The sequence below is a fragment of the Lissotriton vulgaris genome, chromosome 3_1 (genome assembly GCF_964263255.1).
Source record: "Lissotriton vulgaris chromosome 3_1, aLisVul1.2, whole genome shotgun sequence".
In the NCBI taxonomy this organism is placed as follows: domain Eukaryota; kingdom Metazoa; phylum Chordata; class Amphibia; order Caudata; family Salamandridae; genus Lissotriton; species Lissotriton vulgaris.
In genome coordinates this window covers 985,684,306-985,697,474 of record NC_141689.1, presented here as the reverse complement: position 1 = coordinate 985,697,474, position 13,169 = coordinate 985,684,306, and the positions used below count along the sequence as shown (strand labels likewise).

General features: G+C 45.6%; 1 protein-coding gene across 1 annotated transcript in view; it reads left to right on the top strand.

Moving 5' to 3' along the window:
• Positions 1-13,169, top strand: part of LOC147727298 (glycine N-phenylacetyltransferase-like) — a 229,721-nt gene that overhangs the window by 48,827 nt on the left and 167,725 nt on the right. Inside the window, exon 2 of the mRNA XM_086961353.1 lies at positions 6,767-6,885. Within this exon, the coding sequence (XP_086817479.1) occupies positions 6,808-6,885 (78 nt within the window). The 5' untranslated portion in view covers positions 6,767-6,807. The remainder of the gene's footprint in view (positions 1-6,766; positions 6,886-13,169) is intronic.

Sequence of the window (13,169 nt, the reverse complement as noted above, 5' to 3'; positions counted from 1 at the left end):
CAAGTAAATTACTTTTCTCAACCCTAAAGGAGTTAGTTACGCTGCCTGCTCCATTAATAGAGGATACCAGTGTAGCGTTCTGCAACTCACTTGCAGGTTATTTTAGGGAAAAAGTATAGGCTATTTTTGATTCCTTTTCAGGAGAGGGTAGTGACCCCTTAGTGAATCCCCCCACTATCTCCTCTATACTACCTGGTCACGGTCTGGACTCCTTTGTGCCACTCAATGCAGAACAGATTTCTCTCATAGTTAGAACAGTTAAATCTGGAGCACCATCAGATCCATGTCCCCCAAAAGTATACCAACCGGCATCTGATGATGTTAGTGAGCAACTTAGCCTACTGTTTAAAGAGATTATTAGTGCTGGCATATTTCCAGAGACATGGAAAAAGGTCTTGAGTCTTCCTCAACTAAAAAAACCGAATTTGGATCCTAGTGACCATAACAGCTATAGACCTATTGGGAGGATTCCTTTTCCAGATAAGGTTCTGGAGAGGATCATAAATTCCCAACTTACTACATATGTGTCCTCCGAAGACCTTCTGGATCCTACACAATACGGTTTCCGCCAAGGACACGATACGGAGACTGCTCTGGTAATGGCAGCAGAGGAACTTCGTACCAAATTGGATTCAGGTGCATTGATCCTAGTGTATCCATCTGAAGCCTTTGACACCGTGAACCATGACATTCTTATCAAAAGGCTTCAAAAAGTGGGAGTCAAGAATTCAGCCTTAAGCCTGATTGAATCCTATTTAAACAACAGGCTACGATTTGTTCAAATTGGAGACTCTTGCTCAGAACAGTTTATACTTTCATGTTTGATGCTGCAGGGCTTATCGTTGAGTCCTACTTTGTTCAATCTATATGTGACCCCCTTAGCTGATGTCATCCGGCAGTTTGCCTTTTCATTGGTCTCCTATTCAGACGATACCCAGATTGTGGTGTCCATCTCAAGCAATCTGGAGGATACTGCTGCTCGCTTTAATCAATATATATCTCACGTAGACCACTGGATGAGCTCAAACTGCCTAAAGCTCAATGGAAGCAAAACAGAGATTCTGATGATGGGATCCGATACCTCTTTCTGGTCACAGACATGATGGCCTCTGGATATGGAAACGCTTCCTACTCCAGTGCACAAGGTTAAGAACCTGAGCATCATTTTCGATGATAGACTCACCTTTCATCACCAAATTAATAAAGTTGCCTCTCAGGTTCATTTAACACTGAAATTAATCTGGAAAGTAAGACCATTTATTCCCCCAGATGCAGTAAAAATATTTGTGACAAGCTTGGTAATGTCCAGACTGGACTATGGAAATGCCCTTTATCTGGGCATTCAGAAACAGCACTTGCTGAAACTTCAGCAGGTTCAAAATGCTGCTGCTAGGCTGCTATTGAATATTTCTAAGTACCAGTCTGTCTCTCAAGGCCTGAACCTGTTCATTGGTTACTGGTTCAAATAAGGACAGAGTTTAAATCTCTGTTTGGCATATAAAGCTGTGCACGGAACAGGACCTGTGTACCTGGAACAGCATTTTTTATGGTACCATCCTTGCAGAACATTACGCTCAGCACATAGTAAACTTCTTCAGACTCCCAAATTTAGGAAAACTCCCAGGGGAGGAAGCAGTTTTATTTTGAACACTGCAAAACTGTGGAACCTGCTCCCTCTAGGCATTAAAATCTGTACAACTTTGCTTTCCTTTAGAAAAGCGCTGAAAACCTGGCTTTTCTCAAACCAGATCCTTTCCTTCACTTAGTATTGGGAGATTCCGCTGTTGCAGTGCAGAGACGCCCTTGGGCATTCGAGCGCTATATAAATTTCAAAAACAGAAAATCAGAATTAGACTGAAGAAGTTCTCTTAATGCCAACTGTATGGCCCTCACCTCCAGAATGTTGATATGGAGATTGGACTCCACCAGAGGTCTCCGATCTCCACCTCTCTACGGTGGCTGCTCCAACTCAGAAATGATACTTCGTTCACCGCCATCAGCTGTGGGTGGGGTAGGGTAGGGAGAGGGCCATGCCACTGACCTACTCACAGTCCAGAAACTGCTGCTGCAGGACTTTTGTAGTCTCCTTCGAAATCACGTAGCCTGAGAGATCCCATGTTGGGCCTTCTGCAGTGCCCGCAAATGCCACCTGGCGTGCTTGACCAGCTGGATGCAAGAGGCCCTGATGAAAGGGAGTGTCTGAGAAGGAGTCAGGTGTGACTTCAGCACATGGATAGTGAATCCCACATATGTCAGGAGGTTCGCCATAGTATGGAGGTGGGTGATGACTGCTTGGGCGAGGCCACTTTCAGCAGCCAGTCTCCATGGTAGGGTGAAGACTGGGACCCCTAACGTCTGAAGATGTGCTGCAACCACAGCCATTACCTTTGTGAACACTAGAGAGGTGCTGAGGAGCAAAGCAAACTGAAGATGTTCCTGTCCCACCACGAACTGCAAGTAGTGCCGATGGAACAGAAGGACAGGAATATTGAAAAATTGCGTTCTGCTGGTCTATTGCTTCCATTCAGTTTCCAGGGTCAAGGACAGACGAGACCTAGGGAAGAGTGAGCATCTGGAATTTGTCCTTCTGGAGGAAGATATTGAGAGGGCACAGGTCTGAAATAGGATGAAGGCCTCCACCTTTCTTTGGCACCAGGAAGTAACAGAAGTAACAGCCACAACCTATTTCTCATGCAGGTTCCTTCTTAGTAGTCTTATTGGCCAAAAGAGTTTGCACTGACAGATGGTCCTCCATTAGGTGCTCCGGAGATGGTGGAAGTTGTTTTGGAGCGGCAAGCAAGGGTAGGACGTACCACCTCTGGACGGTCTGCAGGACCCACTGTCTGATGTTATGGCCTGTTAACCCAGTAAAAATAATGTAACCGGGTGGCTATGCCCTGCTAGGGGCATTCTAAAGAGGTTTGCAAGGTGAGACAGTGGAGGGCAAAGAGTAGACAAACTGGCATGCTGTCCCTGACTGGGGGATCGATGGGTGCCATGCCCTCGGCCACGAAAAGGCTGGGAACCCTGCTGAAGGTGAAATGGCTGTCTCTATGGGATACCGCTGCCATAGCTGTGGAAATATTGGAAGAGCTGGTGCGGTTGGTTTGGCTGAGCTGCTAAGCACAAGGAGCAAGCTGTGGTCCTGCTGATCTTGAAACGCCCACTTCGCGGGGTCCACTTAATCCCCCGAAAAGGTGAGTACCATTAAAGGTCATATCCATTAGTGATGACAGGTCATCGCTGGAGAAACTCGAAGATATTATCCAGGCATGGCAGTAGATAGCAACGTTAGTCCCAATGTCTCAACCAAGGGAATCTGTGGTATCCCGACCCCAGTGGATGGTAAACTTTGCAGCATCAGAGCCATCTTAGATGACTTGAGACATTACAGCACAAAGCTCCTTCGAGATACCATGAAAGACTTGAGCTGCAGAGAATACCACCACTAACTGACAGAGCAAAACATCTGGAGGAAAATACCCTCTTCCAAAAGGTCTCCACTCTATTAGAAACCCTATCCTGGCGAGTAGTTGCGGAAAGCATTAGATTCCTTTCTGCTGATGAAATTTTGCACCACTATGCTCTCAGAGGAATGGTGTTGAGTCAAGAAAGCGGGTTTGTCAGGGGCAGGACAATGGCGCAGTACAATCTGGCAAATCACCAGATCACCAAAGCAATATTTGGCCCAGGTCCTAAGAGTACATTGGTGAGGGCCTCGTTAAAGGGCAACTGGGGCTCAGTACTTGTCAGCTGTGGTTAGAGAACTGGATATAGAACGCTTGTTTTAACTTCCAGAGTTGGGAGATGGAATCCGAAAACCTCCGCCTGCCTCTGCACAACCATTGCAAAGGAAGCACTCTCTTTAGTGAATTTAGGTCGTAGTCAGGAGAAGTATCAGAGCCACTAGTATCCTTGTGGTCCTCAAGCCAATTTTCCTCATCTTAAGGTTGGCCAAACTCATCTCCAACGTCATGGTCAATATCAGATGCTGTTCCAAATAATGAATGCAGCATATGAGGCTTGTCCTGTGGGATTAGGATGTGAAGAGAATCAGGCATGGGTGTCGAGCGTGACCTTTGTTGAGGTCTTGTCGGCACCGGCCCTCAGTCGGAGAGCACGATGGGTTGTGCCTCGTCCACTGGTGTTGAGAGAGTTGGTATCAATGCCAACTTTCTGGAGACTAGCGTAAAATATGTAGCCAGTGGCTGTGTTAGGAAGGGCACCAATAGAGGCCTGGTGATGAAGTCTGAAGGTTCAACTGGTGCCAAGGTTAAACCAGCGGACGGTATCCCAGATAGTGGGCCTATCAGCTCCTTGGGACCCAGTGATGTGCCAGAGGGAGTCGGAAGGAATCCAAAGAGTCACATCATGGCTTCTCAGAACTCTTGGATCTGCCTTGCTGTTGCAGATGGTTCAGGAAACTGTTTGTTGGGACAAGTTGCAGTTTAGGCTCTGAGTTTGACTAACTTTGGGAATGAGATTGAAAGGTATGACAATGCCCTTGTGCCTTCGTAGTCGTACAAGAGTGGTATAAAGGGGCCTCGTCATGCTTGAATTTTTTTTCTTTTTTTTCTTTTTTTTCTTCGACTTAACTGAGGATTTTGAGTGCGAAGGCGAGCGACCTTGGGTCTGACTTTTGGAACAAGACTGACCTGTGGACTTGGATCTATACCAATGTGGGGTCTTTCGATGCTTTACAACATAGAGTTCGCTTTCGTGGTCCGGAATGGCCTTTGGATACAATATACACAACACTACAAGCCTTTGAGTTGTGAACCGAGTGCAGGCCCCCAGGCAAACCTGATGGGGATCTGTCACAGATATTTGCTTGGGATAGTCCCTACAGGTTTTCAACCAGTCTTCTTGGGAGATGATATGTCCCTTGCGCATTGGGTTTCCAAAAAGCTGAAAGGAACACGTGTTCTGTTCATTCAGAAAGTGAATGAGCAATAAAGACACATTTTAAATCTTCTTTTTGTCTTGATACATTTGCTGTCTGTTCAAGGAGAGAGGTTAAATGTCAGTTTGTCTTTACTAATTGTGGCTTATCTGTTCCTAGAAAATGGTGTTTAATTTTCTTTCTCTTATTATAGTTAGTGCTTGTCAAGTGAGTTATCTGACAATAATTGTGAAGCAAAAGGCTGTAAAATGTCAGGGTGTTTTCTAACACAACATTTAAACATCTTGTTTAATATATATATAGTACAAGTATTTAAAAATATTTCAGTAATTATGAACGAACTTTTTTTGTAATTCAGAAGTGTGATGCAAACAAAGACTTACATAGGAACAAAACAAATAAGAACACTTTACTTGGTGATGTGTAAATTACAAATATTTGCAGAAACTCGATTTCCAGACATTGTACACTATAAAGTTATAAAACCACATGTCAGTGAGTTTTTGTGGTCATTTCAATGTAAAATCTGCTGATTGAAAATGACAGTGTGCTGCTACTTTATGCTTTAGTTATATATTTGTTAATAGTGACAGTTTAAACATGATTTGAGAGCATCCTCCGCGCGCTGATGACAATACGGTTAATGAACTGAGGCAAGTCAGGGGCCGGCAAGTCAGGGGCCATGTGTTTCCTATATGTGGCTAGATTTGTATTATATATGGAGCAAAAGTTTAGTCTATTAAATCATACACAAAAGTTCTCTGTACAGCAGACATGTTGAACTTGTGTATTTGAAGGTACTCTCATATGTGATGAAGAGGAAAATCGCGGCTCGGTAAATTAAAATACGTGCCCAGGATCGCATAATTTGAAACCGGTTTATGGGTCGAGAGCATTATAATTAGGTTGAGTAGATTATTTAAGTTACTAGACCTGCAGGTATAGTAACATTTTTAGGATTTTTCGAGGCCTGTTGAAAGAAACATTAGGTAGCTCTGGATCCGTGCTGGATGGCATGGAAAGGAAGGAACTGACTGTGTGGGAGTGATGACATCCACACATCATCTCTGGAGTGGAACGGCACGAGTGTGGAGCTGCGGGGCGCTACCTGGTGGTGCGCAGAAGTACTACTCAAAAGTTTTTGGGGAAGTATTCAAAAGGTGAGGAATTTGTGGTTAGAAGTCTCTATCAAAATCGACTGTTTAGTAGCAGCCCGGTGACAGTACTTATCCCCTGCTACCAGTAAATCGAAGCAGTTGGATGGCCCAGCTACAGTGAGTGCCCAGAATCAAACTTCGAGGAAATAGGGCACATACTGCTGAACTTTGGGAAGGAAAAAGACATTTCAAACAACTGATAATTTTAGCAATGCATAGTTCTTACAGCAATTAAAACTAGAAATAAGTTTAACATATGTAGGTTTTGCGAATCCTGAACAATCTGATTTATCAAATACAGTTAAAGGTTGAGTGTGCGAAGTAACCAGTCCAGAGGGCATGCCTCTCATGAGTGCCAAATGGTAGACTGTAAATGCTGAGACAGGAGAGGTGTAAACCTTTGTTATCTTATCCACAGAACAGTTTTCTTTAAATTTTGTATATCTCAGAAGCTACATTTCAATCCATCTTACATCCAACAGACAGTTGTAGGGCGGCAGAATGTGAAAATGGTTGTGCAGCCAAAAGTAAGTGTATTGCACCTCTGGTGATTCTATTTGGGCCAGAGTAAAGTGAAGTTCCTTCTTGATGTTTATGGCATGCTTGGAACCCCTGCTTGGATAGACATCCACATTTAAAATGTGCTGAGAAAATAAATCTTAAGTACTGTTTTAATTCTAGCTTTACTCTCTGCTTTACTTCCCAGTAACTGCACAAGGGGGCCATTATCTCTTCCTTGTTTTCGGAATGCTCCTGTTGAATTGTTCCCACAAGCTAGCGACACTAGAGAGGCTTCTTGTGAAGAACTTTCCAGAATCCTTGAAGGTAAAAATAAAACCATATCTTTCCTATATTTCTCTAATTCTGATGGTATTTGGTAAAAAAAAGCCTGGCATGCATTTATACTGGGATGTTGTCACGTTTCTCTCCTTCTGGTCTAGATCACAATCTCCTTTTTAATTGCTGTCAGCCTAAGGAAATTCGAATGACGGAATATTTGTTGAATCAAGAGACATGTACAAATTTTCCTTTGGAATGTATGGGGAAAAATGATTTTGGGAGAGACAAAACCTGAACATACACCCAAAATTATACTTAATGGATTTCAAATTATTGGCTCTAGTCGGGAGGGCTGCAATTGTTGCATGATGGTTTTGTTTCCTGTTGTCATTGGTATTTCTGTATCTCTCCTGTCGTATATTGCTTTAAGTATTTAGTATGAGGGTATCAGAAGTATGGTTGCCTGGTTACTCTGGGGGGGTACTATATCGGAATGTGAGGGCTGGAGTTTGGTGGATCGACAGTTGGTTTCCCACCTGCCAGGGATAGCACACATTTACTGATTACTGGAATACTGTGCCATACTCCATAAAAGTGGCGATGAAGATGTCCTGAATCTTGAAGGAACTGAATGAGGATTTATCATATGCCATACGACGTATGGGAAACATTACAGATTGTACGGTAATGGTGCGTTTGTTTAGATGACAGGCAGGTGAGAACTCATTGGAATGGTGCCACAATACTTTTACAGATTTTAAGGGGAAGGAGCCTGGGTGCATGTGGGTCAGTTATAGTGCTGCTGTTGTACAAATTCTTTTGCAAGACCTGTGCTTGTCGGGCGTGTTTCGCCCCTGCCACTAGTACAGAGCTGCAGATCCCTATTGAGGGTAAAGAGACTTCCCTGACTTCTACAGCGGCCCATCGCGCGCACTTGTAGACCTCCAATGGCAAAGAGGAGATCACTCAGTGGCACTTCTGCACAAGTGCTGACATCACGTAACAGTCCGGCGATACTCAGCGGACATGTTGGCAGTGGCTGGAGGCAGACGGTTCTTAGGCCGCACCTAACCTTTGTACAGTGCTTGTCGTTCTAGCCTTCAATGAACTTGAGCTTGCCCGGTCTTACTTTACCTGTTTCCAGATTTCCACTGCGTCTTCAGTAGCGGCTTTCATTCCTTTGTAGCAACGGTTCACTCGATTCAGTGTGTCGCGCGGAGTCCTTGAGTGAAGCGAAAACACGATTATTGAATATCAGGCAGTAACACACGCTTGTGTCAGCTATATACTTATTTAAGACTGAGTTGTGATTCCAATCGTCAGAGTGCTATTGCAGGAAGGCGTTTTCCTTCTTAACAAATTGTGGAAACCTCCAAAATGCATAAGGCTTGCTGACAGTGGACACTAACAAGAGATAAACTGTTACCCCAAGAACAGTCTAAAACCCCATATCCCACGTCATTATCATGTATGCATTTTTTCACTAATTATTGTTTGTCAACTTTGGTTATTGTACTGCATGTTATATTATTTGTTTGCATGCTATGTGCAGAGTAACAACTGTGAGTGCAAATAACTTGCAGTGCTACTTATAGCATTTTTAACTTCATGTGATTCAACAGAAGGATTAAGACTAGATAGAGATGGAATATACTTAGAATGTACTTTTGGATTATTAATTTTAGATATTTCTGAATAACCTCCTTAAATTCTTTAAAAGCTTTTGGTTCATCGGTTCAAGATGCTGTCCAGTAACCTTCTGGTATGTATTTAGTTCCTTGACCATTGATGAATGGATGATACATATAGGTATACATTGCTTAGACAGAGTGACAACTCTTAATTCACCTCCGTTCATGTTTGTCAAGGTTTTGCCACTTCCAGAGATTTCTGCTGTTACCTCAGCCCATATCCCAACAGATCACTTTTAGACTAACTAGTGCAGCCTGGGAATAAGCAGGGACAGCCTGTCACTACTGGTCAGAAGGTGGGGGAACACTATTCCCACATAGAGCTAACCAGGGTCTCTCGATGCTTTTATAGGAAAGTGGACCCAGAGCGAATACTCCTTGGCAGACTGTTAGAATATACCACGAGAAAGTGCTAGGAACCGGAGCAGTCTTTCTTTTATCATTCCCCTCTTCCTCATAGGGCTAGAGTTGCCTTGAATACTTATAGGTCAGGTACCTTGCGCCTTGTGGTGGTGTTAGGACCTGGCATTGCACCCTCCAGCTCACTCCTATGGGAACTTCAGGTGAGTGCCTGGCAGAACGACAAGCCCACGATATTCTTCCTGCCCCGAGTGAGATGAGGATGCAAGGTATCCCTGTGGTGGAATTAGCCAACATGATAAGAAACTTTTAAAAGAAAACACAGGCCCTAGCAAAGCGAGTAGCAGCATTACAATAGCAAGGTGCAACCAGTGGTGGCTCCTCTGCTATGGCTGAGGAGTGTTGCGTCACCTGCCAGCAGCCGAAAAAATGAAAAAATATAACGATAATAAACTGTTGTCTATTATCGTGTTATGTTTATCTCAGAACCGAGGCTTGGGGACGGAGCCAGGTTGGTGAAAGGGTGGAGGGGGAGTGTTGGGCACTGCCTTCAATGTGCATGTGGATTCGACCAGCTGTCTAAGGCTGGCCAAACCAACATTTACAGTGATGCTTTTTCCAACCCCAGGTGCATTGCAGGGTTGGAGAGAGCAAGCACAGGCTCCCACTCCCAGTCTGAGTGGTGGCGCAAATCATCGGCACTCAGGCCAGTCTCTGCTGCTTTCAGCAGCTTGAACGCAGCGACCGGATCACCCGCAGTGCACTCTGGGAGCCTGTGCCAGGAGAATCGAGGAGTGCGATGCGGCGAGCAGGTAAGTGTTATTTTATTTTAATTTATAGGTCTCCCACCCCATCCCCGATTCCCACCTCTCCCCCACCGCGCCACTCTGTCAACTTGCCGGCCACTACTGGGTGCAACAGAATCCCCTTTAAGGGGTACTGGTCAAGATTTAATCCAACCAGTTTTGCTTTTTCATAACCGTCTACCTCAGGAGGTACTAGTGCTTCAGGGTACTAAGTGATCCATTTTACTACACCTTCTGCTATCCCCTTAGCTCCTCCAGAAAGATATACAGAAGAACAGGCAAAATTAACGACGTTTAGTAATCCGTGCCAACTAAACTCTATGTATAAGCCCACATATTTTCCTAATGAACGAGCAAAGATGGCTTTTGCATTATCCTACCTAGGTGGAACTGCAGCTTCCTGGTATACCCCTTTGGTTGAACAAGATGATCCTATACTTTATAAGTACACAAATTTCAAGGCAGAAATTAAGAAAATATTTGACCGACACACGTTCATGCAGTATGTGGATGCAGATCTTCTGAACCTAAAGCAAGGTAGTAAGGATCTATTGACTTATATCACAGCCTTTAATAGGCTGATAGCGGAATCTGAATGGTCAGAAAGCAAGCGTAGCTCACTGTTGTAGAGAGGATTAAGGGATGCATTAAAAGACTTGTTAACACAAGTAGTGAATCCTCCTGATTCATGTGATGAACTGATTGATCTAGTGGTCAATATGGATCATCTGTTGTCTGAAAGGCGGACTGACCTGGACGTTTAAACATCCAAGTGGTGGTCATTAGAGAAAAGAAGATAGAAACTGCAAAATCTGCTGATGGGTCAGAGCCCATGCAAATTGGTAGTATCAAAGGCCCCTTGAGTAGAGAAGGAAGGCAATGTCTCAGAGAAATGGACCTTTGTGGTTACACAGTTAAACCCAAAATGAAGTATTATGCGGTAAATTAGTGCGCTCGGAAACAGCGAAGACTAGTTTTCCGGCCCTAACACCAATTCAGTCTCCAAAACATAGGCACATGTGGGGACTCCATAATCCCGTGGGGTCATATCTTTGTTGCTGCTGTTCCCGGCGGGGGCACCCTTTCTCCATTCCTCCCCTCAGCCGCCGCAAGCCTCATCTGCGCCGCTGAGCGAGGGGTGGTAGACTCTTGGAACTACACTACCCAGGCGCCACAGTGGCGCGACACGCCGCCCACTGAAATCTCGCGCCAGGAGCAGTCCAGCCCCGGTGGAGCGGGGGACTCCATAATCCTGTGGGGTCATATCTTTGTTGCTGCTGTTCCCGGCGGGGGCACCCTTTCTCCATTCCTCCCCTCAGCCGCGGCAAGCCTCATCCACGGCCGCCGAGCGAGGGGGGGGGGGGGGTAGACTCTTGGAACTACACTACCCAGGCGCCACAGCGGCGCGACACGCCGCCCACTGAAATCTCGCGCCATGAGGCGCTCTAAAAGCAGTCCAGCCCCCGCGTCGCGGGATCGCGGGCGGGTCAGCGCCCGGGGCTAAGCCTGGGCAAAGGGCGGGCCCTCAGAGGCCTGAGAAGGACGGGACGGGCAACCCCCCTTGGCTTTTCATGAGGAGGTAAAGCTACCGATTGACTTTTTGTACTGGACAGTAGCACCTGCCTTATAAACTTTATTAACCTTATTACCTCCATTCCATACTATGATCCGCAAGGGGGTTACCACTAAAACAGCTCTCTGGTCGGATTCTTGCCCCAGGTTGAAAGACATGCACACAAATAGTACACTGTTACCTACGCGCAGAGATGTTGAAAAAAATTCCAACCAGCCTATAGACAGCCTAACTAGTAATCAATCCTCTTCACAAATAACCAGTACAGGGTGTAGCCTCTCATTGTTGGAGGAATTAAATAGTCTGTGTAAGACTAGGTATGCCCCAGCAGGATTACCCTCCCCGCCAAACAACATTAACCAGTCAGCCCCTAACGAGAGTGTGCTGGAACCCTTCTCCATTTTCACAAAAGCCAATACTCAAAGTATAGTACCCGTTCCGGCTACATCTGCCAAAAGGAAGCATGACGGGGATAAATATAATGGGAGTCAATCTAAAATACAAAAATTACAAAATGGGCCCTTAAGTCCAACTTTGCCTCCTACCAATTCCCCCCCAACTCCAGAGGCGGCTAATAAATTAGACGACCTAGCACCCACTTCCCAGATGGCTTTATTGTCTATGATCAAACAACTGATCAAATCTATTATATACCCCCTGATTGACAAAATTAACACCTTGGGGGCTAAACTGACAGGGATCGAGGAAACAATATAACTTAATTTGTTACCTACTACCAAAGCTACAATATCTAATCATCCCTCGTCAATTGCTCCCCCGAATGTGTCTTAACCAACCACACAAAACAAAGCTGCCCAAACCCAAGTTATAGTTCCCTCTTCTTTTTTTTTTCAGAACTAGATTTTATTGACATTTCAGATATGATTGCCAGACATCCACAGCACTCCAAACACCGGAGGGGCTGTGAGCATATAATCTAGAGGCACAGCAAAGCAATCAGTACTGTAAGCAGGATAAGACATTAACCTTTAACTACCCGAACCCCCCCAACCCCATAAAACCACCCCCTCCCGGGTCCCACCCTAGCCCTGTTCACGATGGTCACCTGGATCTTAGCAAATCAGTCTATACATTAATGGTAATACACTCACACCCTCACCCCGGTTCACAGGACAATTGGTCTTCAGTTGCATCCTGCCGAGGCGGCGGCTCCAGCCACAACCCCCTGTAATCCGCCCACCTCTTCCAAATTTTATAGTGCTTTCTGGGGCAACCACGGGCCTCAAACACTGGGCGTTCCAGTCCCATACAATAATCCATGCCCCGTTTCCATACCTCAATCGGGGGAGCCCTAAGGTCTTTCCAGGCGCGGGCCACATCCCTCTTGGCCAATGTAAGGCCCAGGAGTAACAAGTGCCTTTTATATATTTTGCCACCCACCTGCTCCAAGACATGTAGGAGGCCCAGCTGTGATGTACGTGGGAGTTGCCAACCCAGAACCTCATCCAAACAGTCCCATATACGCCTCCAAAATCTCTCCAGTGCCCCACAGGTCCACACGGTATGAAGGAACGTGCCTACCTCTCTGCCACATCTCAGACAATCAGGGGAGGCAATCAATCCGGCTCGCCACAGCCTCTCTCTTGTGTAGTAAGCCCTATGTAGGTATTTAAATTGGATAAAGCACAGTCGTACGGCTACGGCCGCCTCCCTCGGAGCCGCAAGGGCCTCCCTCCACCCCTCCTCGTCAAGTTATCCGACATCCCTCTCCCACTTGGACCGCTGGCCATCTAGGGAGGACGAACAACGGGTAACAAGTGATTGATAGATGCAGGATATTTTCTTTTCTGTCAATTCTTCCATAAACAATTTAGCTTCAAGCGGACTAAATTCCGGCAGGGAGTCTAACCCCTCCAAGGCGGGGGAGAGAGCATGGCG